At 54.0% G+C, this 24,329-nt stretch overlaps 1 protein-coding gene and 1 non-coding gene across 15 annotated transcripts in view; both read right to left on the bottom strand.

The window, feature by feature from the left end:
* Positions 1 to 24,329, bottom strand: part of ANK1 (ankyrin 1) — a 58,360-nt gene that overhangs the window by 7,566 nt on the left and 26,465 nt on the right. For 10 of the 14 annotated variants that reach the window (XR_012051724.1, XM_072917542.1, XM_030290017.4 and 7 more), the window contains 37 exons: positions 24,053 to 24,154; positions 17,373 to 17,471; positions 16,282 to 16,380; positions 15,480 to 15,578; positions 15,192 to 15,377; positions 14,957 to 15,055; positions 14,001 to 14,099; positions 13,588 to 13,686; positions 12,948 to 13,145; positions 12,773 to 12,871; positions 12,319 to 12,417; positions 11,986 to 12,084; positions 11,599 to 11,796; positions 11,329 to 11,427; positions 11,147 to 11,245; positions 9,866 to 10,063; positions 9,557 to 9,655; positions 9,066 to 9,164; positions 8,798 to 8,896; positions 8,575 to 8,667; positions 8,338 to 8,410; positions 7,898 to 7,921; positions 6,924 to 7,026; positions 6,504 to 6,651; positions 6,196 to 6,293; positions 5,883 to 6,107; positions 5,350 to 5,504; positions 4,972 to 5,183; positions 4,640 to 4,844; positions 4,387 to 4,483; positions 3,790 to 4,018; positions 3,489 to 3,614; positions 3,288 to 3,407; positions 2,990 to 3,074; positions 2,658 to 2,732; positions 2,058 to 2,189; positions 1,701 to 1,847 (listed from right to left, as the gene is read on the bottom strand). Coding sequence is in view for 13 of the 14 variants with exons in the window: in XM_072917542.1 (XP_072773643.1) it covers positions 1,701 to 1,847; positions 2,058 to 2,189; positions 2,658 to 2,732; positions 2,990 to 3,074; positions 3,288 to 3,407; positions 3,489 to 3,614; positions 3,790 to 4,018; positions 4,387 to 4,483; positions 4,640 to 4,844; positions 4,972 to 5,183; positions 5,350 to 5,504; positions 5,883 to 6,107; positions 6,196 to 6,293; positions 6,504 to 6,651; positions 6,924 to 7,026; positions 7,898 to 7,921; positions 8,338 to 8,410; positions 8,575 to 8,667; positions 8,798 to 8,896; positions 9,066 to 9,164; positions 9,557 to 9,655; positions 9,866 to 10,063; positions 11,147 to 11,245; positions 11,329 to 11,427; positions 11,599 to 11,796; positions 11,986 to 12,084; positions 12,319 to 12,417; positions 12,773 to 12,871; positions 12,948 to 13,145; positions 13,588 to 13,686; positions 14,001 to 14,099; positions 14,957 to 15,055; positions 15,192 to 15,377; positions 15,480 to 15,578; positions 16,282 to 16,380; positions 17,373 to 17,471; positions 24,053 to 24,154 (4,615 nt within the window). In the remaining variant the exon portion in view is untranslated. Of the gene's footprint in view, positions 1 to 1,700; positions 1,848 to 2,057; positions 2,190 to 2,657; positions 2,733 to 2,989; positions 3,075 to 3,287; positions 3,408 to 3,488; positions 3,615 to 3,789; positions 4,019 to 4,386; positions 4,484 to 4,639; positions 4,845 to 4,971; positions 5,184 to 5,349; positions 5,505 to 5,882; positions 6,108 to 6,195; positions 6,294 to 6,503; positions 6,652 to 6,923; positions 7,027 to 7,897; positions 7,922 to 8,337; positions 8,411 to 8,574; positions 8,668 to 8,797; positions 8,897 to 9,065; positions 9,165 to 9,556; positions 9,656 to 9,865; positions 10,064 to 11,146; positions 11,246 to 11,328; positions 11,428 to 11,598; positions 11,797 to 11,985; positions 12,085 to 12,318; positions 12,418 to 12,772; positions 12,872 to 12,947; positions 13,146 to 13,587; positions 13,687 to 13,837; positions 13,962 to 14,000; positions 14,100 to 14,956; positions 15,056 to 15,191; positions 15,378 to 15,479; positions 15,579 to 16,281; positions 16,381 to 17,372; positions 17,472 to 24,052; positions 24,155 to 24,329 lie in introns of those variants that run through there. The other 4 variants (XM_072917540.1, XM_072917543.1, XM_072917539.1 and 1 more) reach the window with 3 other exon arrangements.
* On the bottom strand, positions 22,731 to 22,899 carry MIR2188 (microRNA mir-2188). Its single transcript, NR_048979.1, has one exon. It is a non-coding gene; the product is annotated as a microRNA mir-2188 (primary transcript).

Below are 24,329 nucleotides of genomic sequence, written 5' to 3'. Positions count from 1 at the left end.
GCACGCACAAGCACAGTAGGGCAAAAGGGAAATGGCTGCTGGGAATATGACAGCCCCAAGGACAGCAATGGTCATGCCACAGCCCCCTGTGGCCAGGCTGAGCAGGGCTGTGCTCACAGCAGCAGCTGCTTTCACATGGTCCCTGCAAATGCTGCCATGCCTCCCTTCAAATCCTGGGGCTGGTTTGGGCAGGTCCTGGGCTGCCTCCCCTCTGTGATGAGGACTGGCCTGGTATTCACATGATTCTCCATCCACAGTGCAGGACACAGTGTCCTCTTTGCTTCCCTGCTCCATCAGACCCCCTGGTCCCTGCTCACAGCCCCCATCCAACATCAGCTGGCTGGCTGTTAGCCTGGAGTTCAAGTAGTCAAGTCTGGCAGGCACCAACTCTCAAAGCCAAACACTCTCCACAGCACAGAGGAGTGGGTTGGAAGTACCACGAGCAGAGAAGGATGGCCCCAGAACATGCCATGCAACCCCCAAGGCCCTGCAGAAGGCAGCTAGGGCAGAGAGGAGTGGGTTGGAAGTACCATGAGCAGAGAAGGATGGCCCCAGAACATGCCATGCAACCCCAAGGCCCTGCAGAAGGTGGCCAGGGCCTTACAACCCCATCGGTGTCTCCAGGGCTACAAGCCATTGTTATGTCTCATTGCCCAGGGCCATGTGCACAGCTCAGGCACATCCATATAAACTACAACCAAGCCAGGCACTCCCACCCATGCAGATAGCTTTGCTGAGCCCTTTTCAGCTTTGAGCCATTTTTTCACCCCTGGAGATCAGCAGTGAACCCATTCAGCTCCCCTGGCAGCCGGGGAATGCCAGCCACAGCCAAGGCACAGGACACAGCTGGGACCCTTGGCACAGAAAGGGCACCTCACCCATGGGCACCCCGGTGCCTGGCCAGGAGCATGCAGTGCAGTGCCAGCGAGGGAAGGAGCATGGGACTGTGCAGGAGAAGAAGGCCTGGGATGGCTGCCTGAAAGCATGACAGCTGTAAGAGGGGCAGTCCCTGATGACATGCAGTCACTGGAGCAGGATGCAGCTCTCAGAGGGCTTAGCTGAGGTGGAGACAGTGGAGACAGGCAGTGGAAGATGAGAGGAGAGGCCAGGATGAGCTCAGAGGAGGAAGATGAAAAGAAGTGACCCACAGGAGTGCCCGCACCTGGCAGCACTAGGTGGCATGTTTGAGAAAACAGAACAAGGGGGGAGACAGAGAGGGAGAGAGCGATGAGCCAGCGCTGCAGGGCCTGAGCCACAGTGCAGGACTGTAGCAGCAAAAAGCCCTGCCCCTGTGCTGGCTCCCAGCAGCATATCCCACAGCTGACTGTGGCTGTGTCCCCACATCCAGGCCCACTCTGCCTGGGACCCAGCCCAGGCACACCACCACAGCTGTACAGCCAGGACTCAGTGAGCTTCCTGGCCACTGATCAGCTTGCACAGCCTGAGACACCTCTCACCTCTCACATTGGGATAAGGAACACATATCAATCCCACCTGGAGAGGTTCTGAGAAAGCAGTATGGCAGAGCCAAGCTTTCTGCAGCATAAGCCCCAGTGAAGAGGCCACATCTGTCAGAAATGCCTTGTGCCCACTCAGTTCTCAGTGGGTGCAACCTGGTCAGGCAAGACACCAGCCCCAATCTCTGCACCGACTGTACCCCCAGGGTCCTCCTGCATTCCCTGCCAGAAGCTGGGGCTCACCATTCATCTGGGATGGTGAGAGGGAGTAGTCTCTGTCTGTGTAGCGCCAGCTTCCCTTCAGGCTGCGGCTCTGCCGACCAGAGCCCTCCAGCATGTTGACGATCTCGCTGCGGTCGATGTTCCTCAGTGCCGTGTACAGGTTCTCAACTGCAGGGGGAAGATGGTGTCAGCAAACTAGTCACCTGGGGAGACACAGCCATGCCCCAGACACCCTCCAGGTGGGCAGGGAAGGCAGATATGCATGAACCACTGTAAAGCCAGCCAGTGATCCTTGAAGATGCACATACTGCTCTGCACAGCTAGCCCATAGCTAGCCCTGCCACCTCTGTGCTGTAAAAGGGCATCACAACTACTCACTCTTGAAATTCTTGCCCTCACGGCTGGCCCAGAGGTTGAGTAAGGCTATGCTCTGCTCCAGAAGGGAGTTGGGGTTCTCCACACGTATCCTGTTGATGTCATCCACCCCAAACTGCAGCTCACGTGCCAGCTCTGGGGAAAACACCATGTCAGTATCACACCTTCTGGTGCACCCCACAAGGTTAGGGATGCTGTGAGGGGTTCAGCCAGGACCAGTAGAGAGACCCTCTGTTACAAAAAACTAAACACAGCAGAACATGCAGGAGCAGGAGATGGGGCAGGGGTTGAAGCCCCCCTGCTCAGGCTGGCCATGACTAATTCAGGAGGGTCTCATGCTAAGAAGTGTGGGCTCTGCCGTTGGATGTGTGGCTGCAACAAACAGCAGCAATACAAACAACCCATAACAAAGGCCTAGCCTGGCACCCATGCATGTGAATATGTGCACAGCCATGGGAAGGTTCACTTCTGTGCCCTGGAATGCTCACAGCAGGGGTGCACTGCAAAGCAGACACTACACCTGGCAGCACACCTCCAGTCTCCCTAAGTGTCAGCTTTCCGAGGACTCTTGTGCATCCTCAGAACTGTCAGGTGTGGACTCACCAGCCCAGCTGAGGCCCAGCTGCTCTGCTATGTCAACCATCTTCTGGTCTGCCTTGTCTGTGCTGCTCAGAGAGCCTGAAGGAGAAGAGGGAGTCACAGTTCAGCTGCACAGGGCTCTGCACCAGAGTGGTGAGGGGAATGGGGGGATTGCCGTGGGGGTCACACAGACCCGCAGGCACAGCACTGCCCTGCAGGCAGGACCAAGGGAACCTTCAGGGAAAGGGAAGTTGCTGTGAGTGCAACTAGGACAGGATCACCCCAGCTTTCCATTGGCTTGGGCACCCCAAGTGCAGGTAGTGAGTGGGCTGGAATGCTCCCAGCAGGCTGCATACCAAAACTGGTCTCACTTAGAATGCTGTATCGCTCCCGCAGAGACAATGGTGTTAGTGTCCTCCTTCGCTCATCACTGCCACTTCCCTGTGAAAGTGGTGACAAACCAAAAGGTCAACAGTTTGCAAAGAGGGCAGCAGCTCTGCCCTGACATGACTGCTTCTCCTTCACCTCCTGAGTGGCATGACCTGGCCACATGGAGCAGGTGAAGAAAGGTGACAGCAAGGGCTGTCCCCTGCACTTGGGGAAGGGATGGCCCCTCATTGCCCCCTACCAGAGTGCCAAAGACCCTACACTGACCTTGGTGCACGGTGGTATGCTGATGTTCAAGTGGCAGAGTACATGCTGGAGGTCCTCGTATTTCATGGCCTTGCGCAAGAAAGACAAGGAGCCACTGGCTTCCCGGCTGCTGTCCCGGACCTGAGTGCCAGAGCCCAGTTAGGTGGCTTGGCCCAAGCCAAGGGCCCTAACTGCTTGCTCTGTCTTGTACCCTGACATTACCTTGATGGGAATGACAAGACGATTCTCCCGGAAGGACTGGAAGAGGAAGGTGCGGGGCTGAGCAGCCTTCTTGACAGGCACCAGGTTCCCTGAGAGTTCGACGTGCAAAGGCATTCCCTCTACCACCTGGCCAGGAGCAGAAAATATGCTCAGACCCTGCACAGAGCTGCTTCTCCTGCTGCTGGACAGGGCAGGTACTCTCCTAGCCAGGCCAGGGCCAGGCCCTTCCACTGGTATCAGTCTCCCATCACTTTGTTCTCCCTCTCCCTGCTGCCCTCCACACATGCTGCTGGGGACAAACCTCAATGTCCCTGCTGCGGGCCACTTCAGTGAAGTTCTCATGCTGCTCTAAAGTCTTGTCCACCTTGTCATCAGTCATGCAGTAGCAGCGCAGCCGGCCTTCTCGTGCATCGTTCATCTTGGCAAACACCACAAATTTGGCCATGTAGGGCACGGCTGTCAGCTCCTTGTAGAGCATGGTGGCAAAGTGCACAGCCTCAGCTGTGCGTGGGCAGTCAGCCAGCCAGAACCTGCAGGAGATCTGGGTCGGGGTGCTGCTGGGCGGTGGCACCAGCCAGCTGCCCCCAGCCCCCTCAACAGCCAACTGGACTGCAAAGGAAGCCTCAAGAGTTCTGGACACAGGTGCAGCCCCATCTTGGATGGGGACCCAGCCAAGTACAAATAATGGCCTCCTTCCTTCTGCACACCCAGCTGTCATGACTGTTTCCTGAAGTGTGCTCAGGCAGCATGGGTGTCTCAAAGCTAGAGGAAACCACCCTACATGTAGGAATAGGGCAGCACAGCACCAGGGGTAAGGGGCTTCTCCTGGCAAAGGCTGTAGCAAGGCCCAACGAGCACCAGATATCCTCAGATGGGCACGCTTTTGCCCAGGACTCACCTGGCAGACACATTGGTGGTAAAGTTAGCACACTCATTTTCATAGATTAGCTTTGTGGTGCCTGTTATGTCTTCCCACTGCGCTTGGGCTGTCCCTCCTGCAGCAGAAAGTACGGGTAAACATACTGTCTTTCCATAACCATCCCCTAGGCATTTGGTTTCTCCACAGCTGGGCCCTTTACTGAGCTCCCTGGAGCTGCATCCCCCTGAGGCAGCCCAGCCCATCCCCATAGAGAGCATGCCTGTAGCCTCACCGATCACACTGCAGAGCAGACGTAGGCTGGTGGTGTCACCCTCACCGCTGTCTCGGGGATTGTCCTTCCAGGATGGTGGCAGTGGAATCCGGAGGCCAATGGGGCGGTGGAACTTCCTCCGTCGTGGCTCCACTGTGACAATGGGGCTGAAGGTCGCTTGATTCCCCAGCAGCTTAGTCACCAACTCATCAGGCACAGGCTGTGCCTGTGGATAGAACAAGGATGGCCATCAGGGATGGTTTTTCCCCAGGCTGGGGCACAGCCTGGGCTTGCTGCCCACCCCTGATTGCAGAAGTATGTCTGGGCCTCAGGCCAGGCTCTCTGAGGCTCACCTGCAGGGCTAGCCTCACTCTTTTGGTGACAGCAGTGTCTGGGAAGGTGGCCTGTACCATGGGCACCAGTGTGCTTTTCAAACACCCTCCCTCAGGGCCAATCATATCGCAGTCCTGGCAAATCCGGGACATGACCACAAAGTAGAGAGGGAAGTCGGTGGTGATGATGCGGCAGACTCTCTTTTTATCCAGCTCCTCCTGGCTCTCCAGCTCTGCAAGGGCAGCACAGCCATCAGTGCTCACACACCAAGCCTGTGGCTGTCACTCATCACTCCACCGTGCCACACAGCACTCAGCCCATTCCGCCTCGCAGGCCAGCACAGCCTTGCCTGCAGGGAGCTGTGAGGTGTGGAGCCCCTGCCCGCCTGGCACACCCACCCTCGTCCATGCCATTGAGCAGCTGGTCCATGTAGCTCTCCTCATAGCGGTTGCGGTGCTCCTTCCACACAGAGCCGTTCTCGCTGCGCAGCACTACCAGCTCACGGTCTCCACGTCCGTACGAGGCAAAGTGGGGAATCTCCACAATGACAGGGCTGCAGATAGCAGAGGAAGGCCACTGGCACCCATAAGCTGCCACAAGGACACGCAGGCAGCAAGATGGCCCTGGGCCCTGGGGAAGATGGACTGCTGACCACCCTCTCTCTGCAAGAGAGGGCTCTGCACCTGCTGGGACAGGGCTGCTCAGGGCTTTCTGACACTGTTCTGTTACTCTTGAATGACCCGTGCCAGAGACATGCTGCTCCCAACAAGAGGTGGGATCTCTCCTCTGGCAACCTCAAGAAGCAGATATAGGCAGAAGTCTTGCCCTGTATGGTAAAGCCCTCTGGATGAATCCAGATCTGTTCTTCCCAGTCCTGAGGGATGACCCTAGTGTGGGCAGCCCAAGCTTCTCTCTTCCCAGCTGTGCTCACCTGAGGAATTGGGCACCAGCAGGCCCCAGAGCAATGATCCGACTGCCCAGACCCTCCTCCTCAGCCAGTGGTGGGGGTGCAGGTAGCTTTTGGGGCTTCACCAGGCGGCAGGTAATGCGGGTGGGTGCAGCACAGGCGCGGGGCGGGATGACCACGCGCAGACCGTGGTGCCGGCTGCCCCGCATGGAGCCACCACGAGCATCCACCATGAAGCTCACCAGGAACCTGCAGTGGACAGAGGCACGGGCATGTGGGCACCTTGCAGCCAGCTTGTGAACAGAGCATGCATGTGCTGCACAGGCTGGGCACTCACCCTGTGTGCACGGGGCTGGCCACTGGGCTGATGTTATCTGAGGTCTCAGTGGCAGGGCTGCTGGGGATCAGAGAGTCCTCGTCGAACTCTTTGGAGGGCTGTGTAAGGCAGGGAAGAGACCTTGTGGGCAAAGGATCCTATCTGGGGGTGTTGAGCCTTCCCACCCTTGCACAATCCTCCCTGGACAGTCCTGTACCGCCAGGTCACTGCCCATTACCCACCACACACTTGAGCTCTGTGGTGATGGAGGAGCTGCCCCAGCAGGGAATGCCTGCGGGAGGCCATGGCAGGCTGTAGCTCATGCTCACCTCCTGTGGGGACACCGAGGGTGCATGCAGCAGGCTGACTTGCTCAACTTCTGTCTCCACAGGTCCTACCTGCTCAGTCTCCTCAGCTCTTGTCACCACAGTTTCAGGTGGGACGCAGGGGACCTGCAGGACAGCTGGAGACTCCACCCTGGCAGGAGAGGGTAGTGACAGCCACGGAAGCATGAGGGTCCCTCAGCCCCTGCCCATCCCCACAGAGTCCTGGGCCACCAGACAAAGGCAAACTGAGCAGCAGTCCCATGTCCTGGTGCAGGAACAGCACTGACCAGTTTTGCCTGCTAGGCCAGCCGGTGAGGGCTCAGTGATTTGTTCCTCGCCTGGAGCCTTTTGTGCCCCTTGCCCAACACAAGGCTGGTCCTGTGCCCTGTACCTGGTCCCTCCCCACCATACAGTGTCTCTTACATTTGCTCCAGTGTTGTTGTGGTCATGAACTCCAGTATCTCCCTTTTGCCTTCCTGGTCTCTGAGATCGGGTGTCTTGGGCTTTGGTGCAATCAGCTCTTCCTCTGAAACCAAGAGTTGGCTCAGCAAGCAGAGACAGATGAACAAAGGAACACAGATATCCAGCCCTTGGCCCACTCCTCCTCAGGGCTGGAGCCAGGGCCCATCCCTGCTCCCACTGCTGGACACACACACACTTGCCCCCTGGGCCTCAGCCAGACACAGGGAGGGCTTTGCTGTCTGCCAGAATGGGTCTGCTGGCAGGGCAGAAGCTGTGGGAGCCACTGGGAAATATTGGCTGCTCACTAACCTCTTTCTCACAGCACCAAACACAGTGCAGAGACTGCAGGGGATGCCTTACATTTTTATGCCTGGAACAGGGACGTAGGCACAGCTGGGGGTACAGGAGGCTGCCCTAACACTACACCCCACAGAGGCACAGAGCTCTGCTAATGCTGACCACTGGCCCCATTAATACCTGCTAACTAGCTCATCAGAGTTTGGCTCTGGCCAGTGCCCTGTGGGAGGGTGTCCAGCACTTCCTGCAGCAGACAGAGTGCCCCAGAGATGGGGAGGGGACCACAGCAGCACAGAGACCCTTGAGCTCTCAGGTTATTTCCTGCTCTGGTCAGGATAGCATGGGGCAGCTGTGGGGGGACACCAGAGATTGTCACAGTACCAGGTTCCTCCACCTGCCATGGACAGTGCCTGGGTCTGACAAGGGAGTCAGGCTCCTCCTGAGTGGAAGGATGCCCATTCATGCAGTCACACCACAGCAAGCAGCACGGACAGGGATTGGCAGGGCAGGATGGCAGGGCTGGTGCTGGAGAGCACCAGGCCAGCAGCAAGGCTCAGCAGATGGATACGACGTGCAGATGGTTAGTGGCCATGGGGTGAAATGGGCCATTGAGCTGGGGCGGGGGACACATTTCATACCCATTACTGTGACATGAGCAGTGCCTGCAAAGTAAGAAGAGGCGAAAGTGAGGTATTGGTGGGAGGGTGCAGGAGCAAACCAGCTACAGCTGGTCTGGGAGCTGGTACCCTCCTTGCCTGAGCAAGGCACAGTGGGGGCTCTGCATGCCCAAGGGCTCTCTGCACAGTCCCTGAGGCATGGGATCACGGAGATGTCCAGATATATCCCTCCTGCATAGTGCAGGGAAGAACCCAAGGCAGGAGGTACCACCTCAGGAGTCTGATGGTCTTCCCTCGTCCTCTCTGCAAGACCACACAGGGCCCACACAAATCCCCTGGCCTGGGAGTGTCCCTTTTCCAGCAGGAACACCAGTGCCATCCCCTTGACTGCTGCCTGCCACACTGACCTCTGGATCAGTCTCAGATCTTTGGGATGGTGTGACCCAACTCCCACCCCTCACCTTCATCCTCTGATACGTCCAGAATCTCATCTACAGTCTCTGGGAAGCTCATGCGGTGCTTGTCGCCAACTGCCTGTGGGAGCAGAGCAGAGTCAGAGGAAGCCAGCATTTTGCTGCACAGCTATCTGCAGCTGACTCTCACACTTGGGCTAGGCACCCAGCTGCAGACCTTTCCCAGGCTGCTCCCAGTCCCAGCCCTCCTCCACAGCATCCTGGTCCTAGTACCCAGGGGCTCACCGGGATGTCGGTTTCCTCTGTGACAATCTTGAGCACATCTGTGACAGAAATGTAGCCAAGCCGCTTCGCGATGGCCAGGGGAGTGGTGCCATTCTGTGCACAGAAGAAAGACTGGGTCAGCAGCAGCCACAGAACAGCTCAGACAGCTACCTGAGCTTGCCACAGAGTGGAGAGATGCAGGGAAGCCACAGAGCAGAGAGGTGCAGGGAAGCATTGTACTCACTGTGCTGATCTCGTTGGGAGATGCGCCGTGCTTCAGCAGCAGTGTCACCACATCCGTGTGGCCCTGCTGTGCCGCTTGGTGCAGGGGGGTGTAGCCCAGCTGCAGGGGAGGACAGAGGATGCTGCAATCAGCTCTGGAAGTCTGCTGTCCCAGAAATGCCCCCAGGCCTCACACATGCCTGGAGCATGAGGACAGCTCCACTTCCCCATCAACCTGCATGCTGTTGCCCATGGCAGAAGGGTCCTGGGAGCAGAGGACACCTCTGTACCTTAGTCTTGGCATTGACGTCTGCTTGGTGCTGCAGCAAAAACTTCACCAACTTGATGTTCCCATAGTGGCTGGCCACATGCAGCGGGGTATAGCCCATCTGAAAGACAAGATCAGGTCTCTGCCCTCACCACTGCTCACTGCCCTTCTGGCTTGGATATGCTCATCCCACAGGCAAGCCCCCATGCATGAAAGATGAGGCACATATGTGGGGGCTTCCCAAAAGCCCAAGACCAAAGCACGGGGCTTCAAACCATGCTGTACCTGTGGGTACAGAGGTGAGCTATAAGAGCAGGCAAGAATCACCCTTCCAGAGAGGTGGAGGGAAGAGGAGGAAAAGTCCCCAGGACACAGGCAAAATGGTAAGGATGCCTGCTAGAAGGGAGTCTCTAGCACAAAGAAAAATGAAAGAAATGCTCTTCCTTCCCTGAGCAGGCCTAGAGGTAGTTCTCCCATGTGTTTCACTAAAGCCTTGTCAATGCACTACTTTACCCTGGTTGTTGCATCCACTGTGACTCCATGTTTCACTAGAACATCAGCAACCAGCACATGCCCCTCTTGGGCCACAAGATGGAGAGGAGTCAGGCCACTCTGCAATGAGAGGAGGTCTCAGCACAGTGGCACTGCCACCACTGCAGGTCCAGCAGCAGAGACTTTGTTGGCTCTCAGCCTGGCAGACTGACTGACAGTGTCCTGCTGATCAAAGGCAGGGAGGCACAAGGGCCTGGACCACCATCCAGACTGCTGTTCTCTGGTGGCTTGTTTGCCTCCAGCCTGGCAGGATGTGCTGGGACAACTTACCTTGTTGCCTAGGTTGCCATTGGCTTGTTTGGAGAAAAGCAGTGCCACCATGTCTGCATGCCCCTCCTGGGAAGCCAGGTGCAGGGGAGTGACTCCCTGCAAAGACTCAGCATTTGCAGAAGCCCCATACTGCAGCAGGCTGCTGGCCACTTCCATCTGGTTCTGCTTGGCAGCGATGTGCAGGGGGGTGTACCCATTCTGCAGGGAGAGAGGCTCATTGCAGTGCTCAGCCCTGCCAAGCAGACTGAAGGGGCAGGAGGTGCCACCCTACCTCTGTAGGCCAGGCCTGCCCTTCCTAGCTGCCTCCAGAGCTCAGGGATGCCTCCCACACCATCTCTCTGACAGCAACCAGCCCTGACACTGACGCCAAATCCCACTCACTCTTCAAGCCAACTCAGCACGGGGGTTTCAAAGACCACCTGCTTCAGGTTCAACTGGTATGGGCTGTGCTGGAGTTTTCTACACATGGATTTCTGCAGCAGTATGCAGCCTCTGGGAGCTGCAAAAAGCTGGGGCAGACACAGCTCCTGGAATGTGCCCGGCTGAGGTGTAGAGCTAAACTTCCAATACACAGCATTAGTATTCAGGCAGAGACTGCAGAAGTCGTGCCTCTGCTGCCACACTGCAGGAGCAGAGCAGCTGGCAGACAGCCGCTGCCCGGGCTGACGTGCAGGCTGTCAGTGACGCAAAGCAGCGGGGGGCTGGCACCGGTACCGGCTGCTCCCGGTGCCGCCCAGCATGTCTGCACAGGGGAGAGGAAAGTGCCAGATGGGCAGGGCTGGCACCACCAGCCACTTGGCTGTTTTGAGGATGCAGCTTTTGCAAACAACATGGGAAGCAAGGCGCCTGCTGGTGTGCTCTGTGGGGAGATGCTCCCCATGCTCAGGCAGAGCCGAGTGACTCTCACAAGCTTGTGGGTTTTCTGACTCACTGCTTCATAGCTGCATGCAAACATTTGCCTGTGGTTTCCCAAACTGCCAGACCGCAGCACTGCTCTGCAGGACTTGCCATGGAAACACGTTCCCCACGCAGCAACCAGCATGCTGCTAGCAGGACCATCCCTGACACAGCCTATCTGCTGGAACAGGACCACTGCCTGGCACCCTGCCTGCTCCACATGGTGTGAGGACAGGCAGGCATGAGCAGCAGACGTGGAGAGAGCCTGGTGGTGATCAGTCCCTGGTACATTCCCGAGTGCCAGGCTTGAGGGGCAGTGCTGGCCCCAGACTGGCAGGCATTGGACACACACCACATCCCCAGGGAAGCCCAGCCCAGACTTACCCAGGCTGAGTTGTGTGGGGAGCTCCCCTTGGGGAGCAGCAGCTTGACAATCTCCAGGTTGTTGTGGTGCACAGCCACATGCAGTGGAGTCAGGCCATTCTGTAGTGGGGGAGAGAGTACAGAGAGGTGAGACAGAGCCTCTCCCCATACTAGACCACTCCTCCCACAGAATCAACTCTCACCTTCCCTGCTGCATTGAGGTGAGCATCATGTGCCAACAGCAACTCTGCCACATCCACCTTTCCATACTTGGCTGCAACGTGGAGAGGGGTAAATCCTTTCTGAGGAGAAAGGCAGCCCATCACAGGGTGGCAGAGATGAAGAGAGTGCTGGAGCCTGCTGCAACACAGGAGGAGGCTGCCCCTCCTGCGACAGGGACACTGTGCCACCAGGCTGCCCAGCCTTGCCCCAGCTGGGCGATGCCTTCTGCAGCAGTGGACTCAGCAGCCTACCTTGGTCATGCAGGTCTGTGAGGCTCCCTTCTCCAGCAGAGCTAGGGCTGTGTCCATGTGCCCCTCTCTGGCAGTGATGTGCAGGGGCGTGTGCCCTGCTGTGGTGGCCAGGTTTGGGTTGGCGTTGTTCTCCAAAAGGAGTTTGACCATGCCAGTGTGGCCGATGCGTGCAGCACAGTGCAGAGGAGTCTGGTCATCCTGTGAGATTGGCAAAGAAGCTGTCTGGGCAGACCTGGACCAGTCCCTTCTTGAGATGCCAAAGGGATCCCAGCCCTGCTCCCACTCTTGCACAGTCCCTGGTAGGCAGTGCTCTGGGCACGTGACAGCAAAGAAACCCAGCACCAGCTGGTCCCAGAGCTGATTACCACACAGGTCCTCTGTACCTACCTTGGCCTTAGCATTGGCTTTGGCTTTGTTCTGCAGCAGGTACTTTGCCACATCTGTGTGCCCAGCTCTGGCTGCCATGTGTAGAGGAGTCTCTACTTTCTGCACCAAAAACAGAATAAAGTGGTAAGGCAAAGGAGGGAAAATGCCTTCCTGCACTCATTCCTCTGCTCTGAACACAGGAGAGCAGTGTCTGCAACACCTACTGGTTCCTCGTGCCAGCACAAAGCAGAGGGCACCAGGGACTGCTCAGGTGAGCAGAAGGTGCAGGACCTGGATATCCTGCTGAGCCCAAATAAGCTGAGCTCCCAAAGCCCCAGCCAGGGTGGAACTCACCACGTTGGACACATTAGGAGAGGCTCCACGCTGCAGCAGAGTCTTGACGATGGGCAGGTGTCCCATGAAGGCAGCCACATGCAGAGGGGTCAGGCCGGACTGTGAAGAGAAAGGGGCCAGAAACCCAGATAGGACTTATGGCCTTAGCAATATCTCTTACTGTCCCCTCCTCCTTCTCCCCAGGGCAGGTCTCAGCACAGGCAAAATCTGAGTCCCCTGTCTGCTCCAGGAGCCTGGCAGGTGAATGTGGAGGAAACGCAGGGAGCTGATGTCTCCCCTGCATCTCTTCGCCCTTCAGGAAGACACTGCCAGACTAAATAGGTTCTGAGCTGCAAAGAGCACCAAGAAAGGTCCCAGCGGTATGGCAGAAGCAACAGGGACATCACATCCTGCCATGTTGTCCACAGTGTACATGTAGAAGCAAGAGAGCTGAGGATGGGCTCAGCCCACCTACCTCTGTGACAGCATCGATGGAGGCACCTGTCTTCAGCAGCAGCTCCATCACACGGATGTGGTTTTTCTTGCAGGCAATATGGAGGGGCGTGAAGCCATTCTGCAGACAGACAGATAGACAGTCATTTGCAGGAATACTACCTCTCCCCTGCTCCAGCCCACCCACCCTTCCTCACCAGGGCTCGGGAGTTGGGCTTGGCCCCCTTCTCCACCAGCAGCTTGGCCACACGGTGGTGTCCACAGTGTGCAGCCACATGCAGCGGCGTTAGGTGGTCCAGGGTGATGTCATCGATCTCGGCGCTGTACTGCAGGAGCAGGCGTACGCAGTCCAGGTGGTCACCCTGGGCTGCCATGTGGATCGGCGACAAGCCGTTCTGCGACCGTGGAGCAGAGCCTCAGAGCTGGGCCAGGAGGGGGTCAGGAATCCCACCCAGCCCTGCCTTGCACCCCCAGACACTAGTCTAGGGCAGATGAGACAGCTTGTTCCCCAGGGTGCTACCAGAGAGAAGCATCAAAATCCCCCCACCGAGACTTACAGAGGAGCAATGTCGAGTGGAGGGAAGGGCCTGAAGATCTGCTGCCACGGGGCAGACTGTACCCAGGCCATTCCCTTCTCAGGGTCCCTTTGAAGGATGGAGCCCTCAGGCAAAAGACTCCAGCTACGGCCAAGTAGGGCAGGAAGCTTCTTACCCCAAGTCAGGCCAAAAAAGCCCCAAACCAGTCATGGGTGCCATCCAGCAACTGCATAGCTTGGTACCCCACTGTGCTGCCCTGGGACCTGGCATCAATCACAGCCCCACCAAGTTGCCTGGGTACCTTGGTTTTGGCTTGAATGGGAGCCCCATGGTCCAGGAGGATCTCTGCAATTCTCACATGTCCATTGCGTGCTGCACAGTGGAGAGGGGTCAGCTCATCCTGGGAAGAAAGGAGGGTTCAAGGGCTCAGTATGGCATGAAGGGCAGGTAGAGGACTAATGGTACTCTGGACTTGTCTGCAAAATAAGGCAAAACTGAGCCTGGCCTCAGCTCCCAGGGCACAGCTTTGTAGCCATGCAGCCTTCTCTCACCTCTACAGGTGCCAGCAAAAAAAAATGGTCCATCCCCTAAGTGCACCAGAGACCTTCTCTCACATTCCCAGCAAGATGTTTTGCAGGGTAGGCACTGGGCAGAAGGAGATCAGGGAGGGAAGTGGCCGGTGTAAAGATGGGCTGTGTTCAGAAGTGCTCTCACCTTGGTCCTTGTCTCTATCTGGGCCCCACGGTCCAGCAGCAGTCGCACCATGATGATGTTGCCCCGGCGGGAAGCGATGTGCAGGGGAGTGATCCCATTCTGCCAGGAGGAATGACAGTCTGTCAGAAGGAGCAGCCCCTTCTCTTTCAAAAAGGCAAGGGACAAACAAAGGAGAGAGGGCAGGGAGAGCTACATCTCTGCCCAGGAACAACACTGGGGAGCAGCTTGTCTAACAGGGCAGTGCAGCTACAGGCTGCAGACAGAAGCTACACAGAGCTTGTAGGAAAGCACCAGCTCATGGATTGGGCTTCACCTTTGGGTCTGGAACAGGCATCCTAACTGCAGGTTCTATGAGCTCTGCCCTGCAGCAACTGCACCAGCTTTCCCTCAGCCTGGAGACAAGGCCCCCAAGAGCTTTCAGGGATGCATGGCTGCTTCTAACAGAAGGGAGACCATAGCAGAAAAGGCCCATGTCATTATTAATTGCAACTCCCTGCAACACCTACCCCCCGCTACCAGGCTAGCCCAGATCTGGGAGGCCTTGGGGGGAAGTGTTCCAGGAGCATGGCAAAGATTCCAGAAGAGGCTCCAACCCCTGATGAGGTCCAAGATGTTTATTGCATAGCAGGAAGAGGGAAAGAGAGCAAACCAGGAAGGGAAAGAGCCTTATCTAGGTTCAGTACAGGAGGGGCTACTTGGCTCCCAGCCAATTGTGTCAGGAAAGGAAGGAAGGGTCAAACTAACATGATCACAGCTATAGGGGTCTCTGGGGAGGGAAAAACCATTCCCCAGAGCAATACAACAATTCCCCATGCATCTGTGCTACTTTCTGCATAGTTCCACCTCACCAGCGTACTCTGGCAGCTGCTGCTGCACCCTACATGGATAGGAGGCACAGCATCCTCCTCTGGTGCTGGAGCAGCACAGGCCCCAGTAACTTCCCACTCTGCACTCACCTGGGGTGTGAAGTTGACACTGGCTCCACGGTTCAGCAGTAATTGGGCCACACTGAGATTCTCATAGTGGGCTGCAATGTGCAAAGGGGTGAATCCAGTCTAGGGAAAGAAGTAGGGATCAGCCAGCCAGACACATGCTCTCTGATGAAACTACAGATAAATACAGCATACCAAGCTGCTGTTTTCCCTGGGGATGTGGGGAAGCTCCCAGAGACAGCATAGGAAAACCACACACCTTGGAGAGGACATCAGCATTGGGGTCATTCTGCAGCAGCACAGCAGCTGTGCGAGTGTCGTCATTGCGGGCTGCAATGTGCAGGGCAGGCAGACGGACCTTACCCTTTGTCCCATAGTTGATAAGGTGAGCAACCACATTCTCATGTCCTTGCTGGAGAGCCACAGCTAGTGGAGTGAAGCCATCCTGCCAAGGAGAGGGAGAGAATCAAGGAGCCATGGCAGGACCTGGCACATCCCTCAGCAGCCCCCACAAGCAGGGCCATAGGCTCCTCCCCAAGGATCTTACCTCTGTGGCTACATTCTGGTTGGCTCCATTTTCCAGCAAGAACTTCACAACTTCCAGGTGGTTCTCCTGTGCTGCCATGTAGAGAGGTGTGAAGCCTTTCTGCAAACACAAGGCCATGAACATCAACACAACTCTTCCTTGTGTATCTTGAGTTCTTTGAAGGCCTATACCCCCATCAACACCCACACTCCCAGGTCAGTGAACAGGGGCAGAAGCATCCATTGTGGGTATGAAAAAGAAAAAAAACCCCTGGCAACACTGGAACAATCACAGAGAGATGGAGCCCAAGGCTCCACATATCCAGAAAAAAAACAGTGCTTTGTAAGAGTCAACTTACAGCAGACACTGCCTTCTGCTCACTGCCAGTATTGTCCCTAGCTTCAGGGGCAATTCTCCTATCAGGCAAAATCTGAAGAGCTTTCAGCCCTACCAGGCCCAAGGAAGGGAGAACGAAGGAAGCACAGTATGTTTAACTGCAGGGATTGCTGGAGATCTCAAAGCTTTGCCAGGGAGGCATCAGCCATGAATCCTCTCAGGATAAGTTCAGCATGCTTGTATGTGTTGAGAGGGACTCCCTCAACAGAGAGCACAGTGGTGTCCCCATGTGCCTTAAGATCCCTCCACACCATTTACACACTTGTCTCTTTTCAGGAGTCTGGCAGAGCAGTCCTTGCTCCTGAACAAGACTAGAGGGAAATTGCAAAGGGCCGCTGAAATACCCATGCTGGGCATAGTTCCACCATGAGGATACCACCATCATACAGTATTTGGTGCCTTCCTGTTTCAGACTAGGTCACCCTACCTGGGACTGTGCATTGACGTTGGCCCCATAGTTCACCAGCTCCCGGACCACGTCCTGCTGTCCAGCCAAGGCAGCAATGTGCAGGGCTGTGTTTCCCTTCTGAAAGACACCACAGAACAGTCCTCAGTGGCTGAAGCAACCCAGGATGCCAGGGAAACATGGGCCTGACATGCTAACAGGCATGCAACCAGAGCAGTTGGCCAGGAGAACCTTTAGAAGGCCATGCAGCTCTCACTCCATGTTCCATCCCTGCTGTAAACCAACCCTTCCCATTTCCTGCCCAAGGAAGAGAGTGATTTCATCTCTCCCATGATGTTACTGGCAGCAGAAGCTGTATGCACTGTCAGGTGCTGTGCATCTTCAGCACTGAGAGATGAGGAGAGGGGGGAGGATGGGGGAGCTGAGCTGGCAGTCTTCAGGCAGAACTACAGTGTACACCCTGGTAGCCATGGCATCCCAGCAGATATAAGGAATGATGAGCAGGCTGGAAAATGCACACACAGGCTCTTCCGACTTGTGCCTTTGGGTGGTGTGGCAGAATACCAGATTCTGCTCTGTGTCCAGAACCCTGCGAGAGCATCAGGGAGGTGTTCTCACAGCCCTTCAGCTTGTGCTGGAGGCTGCTCATTTGTCAGCCCTGCTTGCTTGTGCTTTTGGTGCTGTGGTGATGCATGAGAGAACAATATGCTATTTACAGAGCACCAGAGCTTTCTAGGCTTGTGACAATGGTATCAAGGCCATCTCAGTGCTGGAACATGTAGGGGCTGCCCTGGGGCAGCAGCCCATGCTGCAAGGAGATGCTAGTAAGACAGGACTAGCACATGCTGTAGTTTATGTTACTCCCCTCTGAAGTCCACAATGGCCCCCACAGGAGAGAGGCACCTCCCACCCACTAAGAGATGCCAAGCCTGTGCTAAAACCAGAGCCTGGTCCTAGGGCCCAGCCCAGCAGCTCTGTCACTGGCACAGTCTCTCTGGGGGCTGACAACAAACACCCACAACATGATCACTGCTCAACTACTGCTGGTGTGTCTGACAGCAAAGGCAGCATGCAGAGCTGTGACCAGTGTGGCCAGACTTCCTTGTCCTTACCTTGGTTGTTGTCTCCAAAACAATCTCCTTGTGCAGCAGCTCCACCACCATTTTCACATGGCCTTCCTTGGAGGCCAGGTGCAAGGCGTTCAGCCCATTCTGGAGGAAGCAGAGGTGGGAAAGGGGAATTAGTCATCACCTGGGGATGGAGCTCTCTGGGGAGCACCCTACTTTGAGCTCCTGTGCAGACATGACCATGGGCACTTGGCCCATGCTGGAGAAAGTCCAGGCTGGTGGAGGAAGGAGGGATTGTCCTGTCCCTGAGCTCTGCACTGACATCCAGCACACCAGCCATGGTGCCACAAACAGCTCGATACTGCCAGGAAAATTTCACACAACTGAATGCTGAGTTGCTGACTAATGCTGGAGGTTTCTCCATGAGCAAAACACGCAGCCAACATAGGCAATTTCCTACGGATGGGTGGTACCACAGCTCAGTGTTTATGTGCTTGAGGCACAGGAACTGCTTCAGTCCTCCCTGCTCGTGGCACATCCCTTGTGTCAACTCCTGTCTTTGCTCAAATGACTTTCCACGGGGTGCCCCTCCTCAGAGTCAGGTTTTTCACACCTAAAGCACAGAGCTGAGCTTTGTGCACAATCCAGAGCAAGGATGCACCAAAACTGCTGTGTAAGTGCACATAAACCTTACACTTTAACACTTACACAGACAGATGTGCAGTGAGAAGCCCTGCTTTGGACAATGATTTTATCAAGCAGCAGCCAAATTTAATTCATAGTATTTTGTGAGCCTCCAGGCCAGAAGCTGGCTTCTCCCTGGCTTTCAGACGGCCCAGCAGTACCTTGTCCTGCAGCGCATGGTGGGCTTTGCTCCCTCAGAGTTCAGCTGCAGCAGAGTGCAGAGAAGGTGTTGGCTATGTCACTGTTAAGTTCTATCAGTTCCAGGAAGTTCCAAAAGAGCTAAAGTGACTTCTCAGGAACATCTCTGTGTGTGCCCCAGTTTAGCTTGCCTTCTTCCTACACGTGGAACCTGAAGAGCAGAGCACTGACCAATTCCCCTTCAGCATCCCCAGGTTGTCAGAAGGAGTGGTGCCAGGTCAGACAGCATCCTCAAGGCTACTAAGAATGCTTCTGCTCTGTTATTTCTGACACCCTCTTCCACTTCCCAAATGTGAACAAAAGGGCTGGGATATTTACTGGAAAAGATGTTAAATACCTGCAGGCATTTTCAGATGCCACTTTTTCTCCTTGTCCCTCACTTCTCCCAGGTGGATATGCTAGGTTTACTCACCCCTACAAAGTGTTGTTGCATGGCAGAGGGACACCTGCTTCTGCCCACAGACTCCACCTTCCAATCAGGTGTTTCAACTCCTGACTGGAAGGTCACTTCACAGAAATGCTTCATCCCCACCTAAATATTGGTAGGGGAGCAGAAAATTTCCAGGGAGGCCCAGTTCCAGCCCTCAACACTCCAGTTAAACTCAGAACTGCTTCAAGAGTGTTGTCAGACTGCACTCTTTCTCACTCAAAGCACTAGTTGCCCAGGATCATAACTGAAGAGTCACAGATTATTTTGCTCAATTCTGATTACAGCACAAAGAGCAAAAATCTAAAAACCTACAGGCTTCCTCACCACACCAACTCAAGAGTTCTAACAAGCCTCAACCACAAAAGGTCTGCTTCCAAGGGGAAATGAAGTGGGAGTGCTGTAATATCCACAGAACAGTGACACTGAAAGGAAGTGCTCCCCAGCCATGTCTGGCTACTCTGAGTCCATCTTCTCTGGCCAAGCCCTGTTTCTTTGATGGAGACACACACAACCCCATACAGACAATCGCTGACACCCTTACACAGACATGCAAGCTTTTTCTCTGTTACACTTATGTAACCAACAAATGGAGAGCAAGATCACAGATGCTCTGCTGCTCCCCTCAGACCATAAGCCCTTTTGCACAAAGGATTCATAAATAACCATTTGAATGCTATAAACATGTGACAAATCATTAACCTGTAACAAATAGCTGTGCAACAAGCACAGAAGATTGTTTCCATTGAGGGCTCATTGGTATTTTTGCTCTAGGAACAATACAGGCTGTTTTGCACGTTTGCTTTGGCTTGACAGCTCCGCCGGCCCGAAACTGCCACCTTGTTTCAGTGTGTTTTGCTTTGAATCCATGTCTGGGACCAGCGTACCAGCGACCGATAGTGGCCATGCCCAAGGCTCCGGGCACGAGCCTTGAAACGGGAACACCCCGGTTCCTGGAAGTGACCAGCCGAGGAAGATAAAGGCCCCAGTTTATCGTGATACCACCACAGAAGTCGGCTCATGAACTGGCTATGGAGAACCACTCCAGGGCCGGCGCCTCCTGATAAGCAGCTGATCCGAGGGGATCACCACCGGCACTCCCTTGGATCCCCAAGGCGAATGGCCAGAAATGCCTCCACCTGTGCTCTGGGGGTAAGTGAGCCGAAGCAGGGCATTTTCCTGGCGGGTGGGTTTAGTCTCTACAAGCTGGTGGTCAAGCTTGTGGAGACCACAGGGCACCCTCCTGATCTGAGGGGATCTTCACCACCACTCCCTTGGATCCTCACTCTTCCCCAAAAGGTTGGGCATCCCCTGAAGGTACCCTCCACTTATCAGGAGGTGCTTTTCTATTCTCTCTCTTACCCAAAGCTGGGCTCTCCCCCAAAGGCTGGGGCATCCCATGAGGGCTGAGAGAGTAGGAAAGATAAGAATAGGGCAGAAATTTTCCATCACATGACAGCACGTTTATAAGAATAGGGGAGAATCTAATATTATACAAGAAACCCCTGACATCCATGCACCTCGTCGAAATCTAGCTGCATCGGGCTCCTCCCCTGTAAGTTCCCCTGTGGCTTCTGTGAAGCTCCCTTTACCCTCTGTCCCTCGGACTTCCCAAAACCCTACCCTATCCTCCCTTGGGGATGGTGTTGGCCACAGCACCCCAAGCACCCCGCTGGACACTGTTCAGACCTCTTGAGGGAACTGCAGTGCACTCGGCACTCCTTTCCAAGGTGGTGATGGCCACACCGCTTGGAACACCCTTTCCTGCCTGGACCCTTCTTCTCCGGCCCCAAGTTTCCCACCAACCCCACCCCTTCCGCAGAGGCCCCTGCACGAATCGCGTGTGGGGCCAGTGCCCTTTGTTGGAAGGTGGGGTTGGACCATCCCCATTCCTTATTCTGGCTCCTCCTCTGGGGGGAGGATCGCCTATGGGGCCTCTGATCAGGGGACCCTCCTTCTTGGGAGATAACCCTCTTTTATGGAGAGACCTCCTTCGGAGGAAGGTGGAGCTGGAAACCCAGACCTGGAATCCTCCATTTTGTCTCCCCCTAGGATGGCGGCGCCCAGGTCCATCCCCTTACCGATACCCCCTAACACTTGTGGCAGTCGCCAAAGTAATCATATTTCTTCTTATGAACTGAATCAATTACTAATTCAATTGGCATTTAATTTTTGGAAGAATCTCCCCAAAGCCCTTGACCCTTTGAAGCCTTTGCAGAAACTGTTCCAGATCATTAACCTACAAGCTTCCACAGTTGAGATAAATGAAAAAAGGAACCAAAAAGAACAATTTAAAAGTATAGAAAAAAAGAGACATGAGGCAAGTGTTTGCCCATCAAAGTCAAAAATTTGTTTCACCTGTAAAAAGAAAGGTCACATAGGAAATAACTGTCCAAAGTAAAAAAAACTACTATCATCCAAATAAAAATAAAAATAAACAATTGAATGAATATAAGAACAAAATTATTCAAGAGTGACTGCCCAAGTTCCCTATCCATTTCCTTAATTATACCCTCCCAAGTGTTCTTTTTAATTTTCATATTATTTTAAAGTTCTCACAGTACGCTTTGGAAAAAGAGTTCATTAATTTACCTTTAGACCTTATTTAAACTTCATGATTTTTGTTGATTTTTGTTTAACCATTTTCCCATGTTTCCAACTCAATTTCTTGACTAAAAATTTGTTCTGTATATTCTTGATACTTTAAAATAATTTGCTTGTTAAGTTATATATTATAGAGAGAGGAGTCACTCTGTCCAGTTAATAACCACCGTTACATAAAATAAAATGAGCAAGACCACATCTCCATTTCCTGATCACATCCTACAAGAGGAGTGACCTCCAAAATCACTTTCAAACCTCAGAAAGCCAGAACCTGCAGATTCCTCAGTGATTCATGCTTCAAGCCCAGTCTTACTTCAAGATAATTCCGCTGCAATTCCTACTCCTGACCCTGATTCCGTATATAATAGCTTTGTACATTTTATATTAAGTTTCTTATGCGAAGAAGATCCTTACCCCATGCATTATGGTCATGAGTAGTTTATTTTTTCCTGATAATTTTTGAATTATTTTCTGTTGCTGTAATAATTTATCATATGCTAAAATCTGTTATATGATAGGTTATGTATATGATGTGTTATATAATAGATTCATTAATTTGTTTTGAACCCCAGAACTCTCCTCTCCTTTGTAAAAAGAAACAAGGAGATGTTGTGGTGTGTTGCTTTGAATCCATGTTTGCCCCCTGTTCTCCCCCCTAATCCCCTCCCTTTCCCAGTTGCCAATTTTCCGAAGCCCTTCCCTAACCTCCTCCCTTCCAAGTTTTCAATCCTCCCTATCCCCTACCCTTTTCTCCAGAGCTCTGTGCGTGTCTTGTTGCCCTCGACACCTCATTTGTTACTCTGTATTATTCCCCTGCCCCATTTTCCCTGATAGGCTCATAAGCTCTTTGCCCCACCTTATATTCCTCCCTTTCCATATCCTCACTGGTTCACTTTCCTACACCCGCCTCCTGAGTTGCCGTATAAAAACTTCTGTTCACCCCGCCCCAGTCCTGTTTGGGAGCCCAGGAATAAATCCATCTTGTCCCACCCCAAGCCCCGTGTCATTGCTGTCTGTCCCTGCTGATAACTGGGAATTGCAGAGCTCACAGGGGGACGGTCGCACCCCTGCCACAGCCGCCCCGCACGCCCCGCCTGGTGTGCACTGCAACACCACATCATTTGAAAGGTGCTGTATTTTCCTCACTAAATGTTGCAGATAATTCCCAGAAATCCCAGTCAGTAGCTATCAGTGTGACAAATGCAGCCCTACAGAATAACACAGAGACTTCACACTTAGCCTATCCCAAAGCAGGGACCTGCTCTGGACTGCCCATCAGGACTGGCCACCTCAACAAAGACCATCTCCTGGGCACCCACATGCCATCACAATGCTGTTCCCTGTTGGTGAAAGTCCTGGCAGCAATGTACACTCATCCGCAGTCCTTCAGCTCCTTGTGGATGAGATGGGACCATGTCAGAATTTGAAACACAAAAGATGCATGATGAAGGCACTGATGCAGCAATGAAGGAGGTGAAATCGGCGGGATGAAGATCAGATGGCATGTCAAGGTCTCTGAACTTGAGTAAGAATACAGGACTTGTGGGATAGGTCTGACCACATATATCCCTCTTTATTCTATACAGGACATGTGAGGTTGGACCTTTCCCACAGGTCTGATATTCCTCAGAAGGAAACCCCAAAGTGCCATCTAACCTCAGGGAGATGGCAGGAATCAGTGCAAAGACATCACTGAGAGAAGAACCTCATACTGCTGTAGCCATTGTCTTTCCATCAAAATGGTAAATGCCTTCCCCAGCACCAGAAATCTGTTTGGAAACAGGACTTGAAGCTAATCAGTGGAGATAGCTGATGACAGACCATCTCTTTTGTGAAGAAGTTCAAAGCCATCATCTTTAGCTGGTGGATGAGTCACCTTGTTGTAATTCTTTACAGATCCCTCTCCAGAACCCCACACCCCTCTGGGCTAGTTACAGGACCAGTGGATGTAGAAATTCTCCCTCTCCTCTTAGGCTTGCTATGGGAGATGACTGACTATCCATGGTGCATTCTGCCTGCCCTGTGGGAAGCTGTCCCCAGTAACTGCACTGGCTGTGGCAGTGCACAAATCAGCTCTGAACTTCACTTGGTTTGGGGACTTGACACTGAAACAAATGAGTCTGCCTTTGTGCTACCTGCTGAGTCAGCCTCCCCAGCAACACCACTGCTCCAGAAAGCAGTGACAGCACACAGCCTGTCTGCTCCCCCTGCTCAGCCTAAGCCCCCTGAATCTGTCCCTACAGCATCTGCCCCAGTTCAGGCTCAGCCACTTGCATTTGGCAGCTACACAGATACAAAATGTTCTGATGATGATGTGCAAACAATTCCTCAGTGCCTGCAGCTCTTTGCTCCTGTACAAACCTGTTTCTGTGCAGGACGAGGAGGGCTCCTCCTGCCCAACACCTCCCAAACCACCACAAGTGGCATTTTGCAAACATTCTCTGCTTGTGATAAACTGCAACTTCTAGGAATCCAAAAGCCTCAGACTGCAGCACTGCAGGCAAGGGGAATAACCCCTACAAGCCATTTTTGTGATGTTCCAGTCACTGTACTACTCTTCACAGCTCTGCCCTCTGAGAAGCAGCTGAGCTTCTTCCAATTGTCCCATTTGCTTTTCACACAAAAGGAGCCCCCTCTGCTTACCTGTTAATGTCCTTTGCTATGCTCCAGCCAGTACATCCAGGCTCCCCAGATCTTTATATCTATCGCTGTCCTCCTGGCCCCAAAGATAACTGATCCAAGTCTGCTCTCTGGTCAGCCACATTTTCAATGAACTAGAGATAGTACCAGAAGCTCTGTGTGTTTCACCTACCTGGTTACAGGTGTTAATATCTACCCCATTCCTGAGGTGATCCAAGGCTTTGTCCAGATTCCCAGATCTTGCAGCTCTCAAGAAACTGGTTGCAGCATCAGCCTTGGGGACAAAAAGAAAAAGCATGAAACTCTGAGCCCCTTTGTTCTCCCCCACCACCAGCAATGGGTCAACTCTTCGCTCAGCTGCAGAGAACATAAATACACAGACCAGGCAGAAAAGGCAGAGGCCAGGAAAGTCACAACTGCTGGGACAGGCTGAGGTGCCTCACCCAAAT

This window comes from Taeniopygia guttata, chromosome 22 (genome assembly GCF_048771995.1).
Source record: "Taeniopygia guttata chromosome 22, bTaeGut7.mat, whole genome shotgun sequence".
NCBI classification, from domain to species: domain Eukaryota; kingdom Metazoa; phylum Chordata; class Aves; order Passeriformes; family Estrildidae; genus Taeniopygia; species Taeniopygia guttata.
The sequence above is the reverse complement of the archived record's forward strand: the minus strand, read 5'-3'. Positions and strand labels throughout refer to the sequence as shown.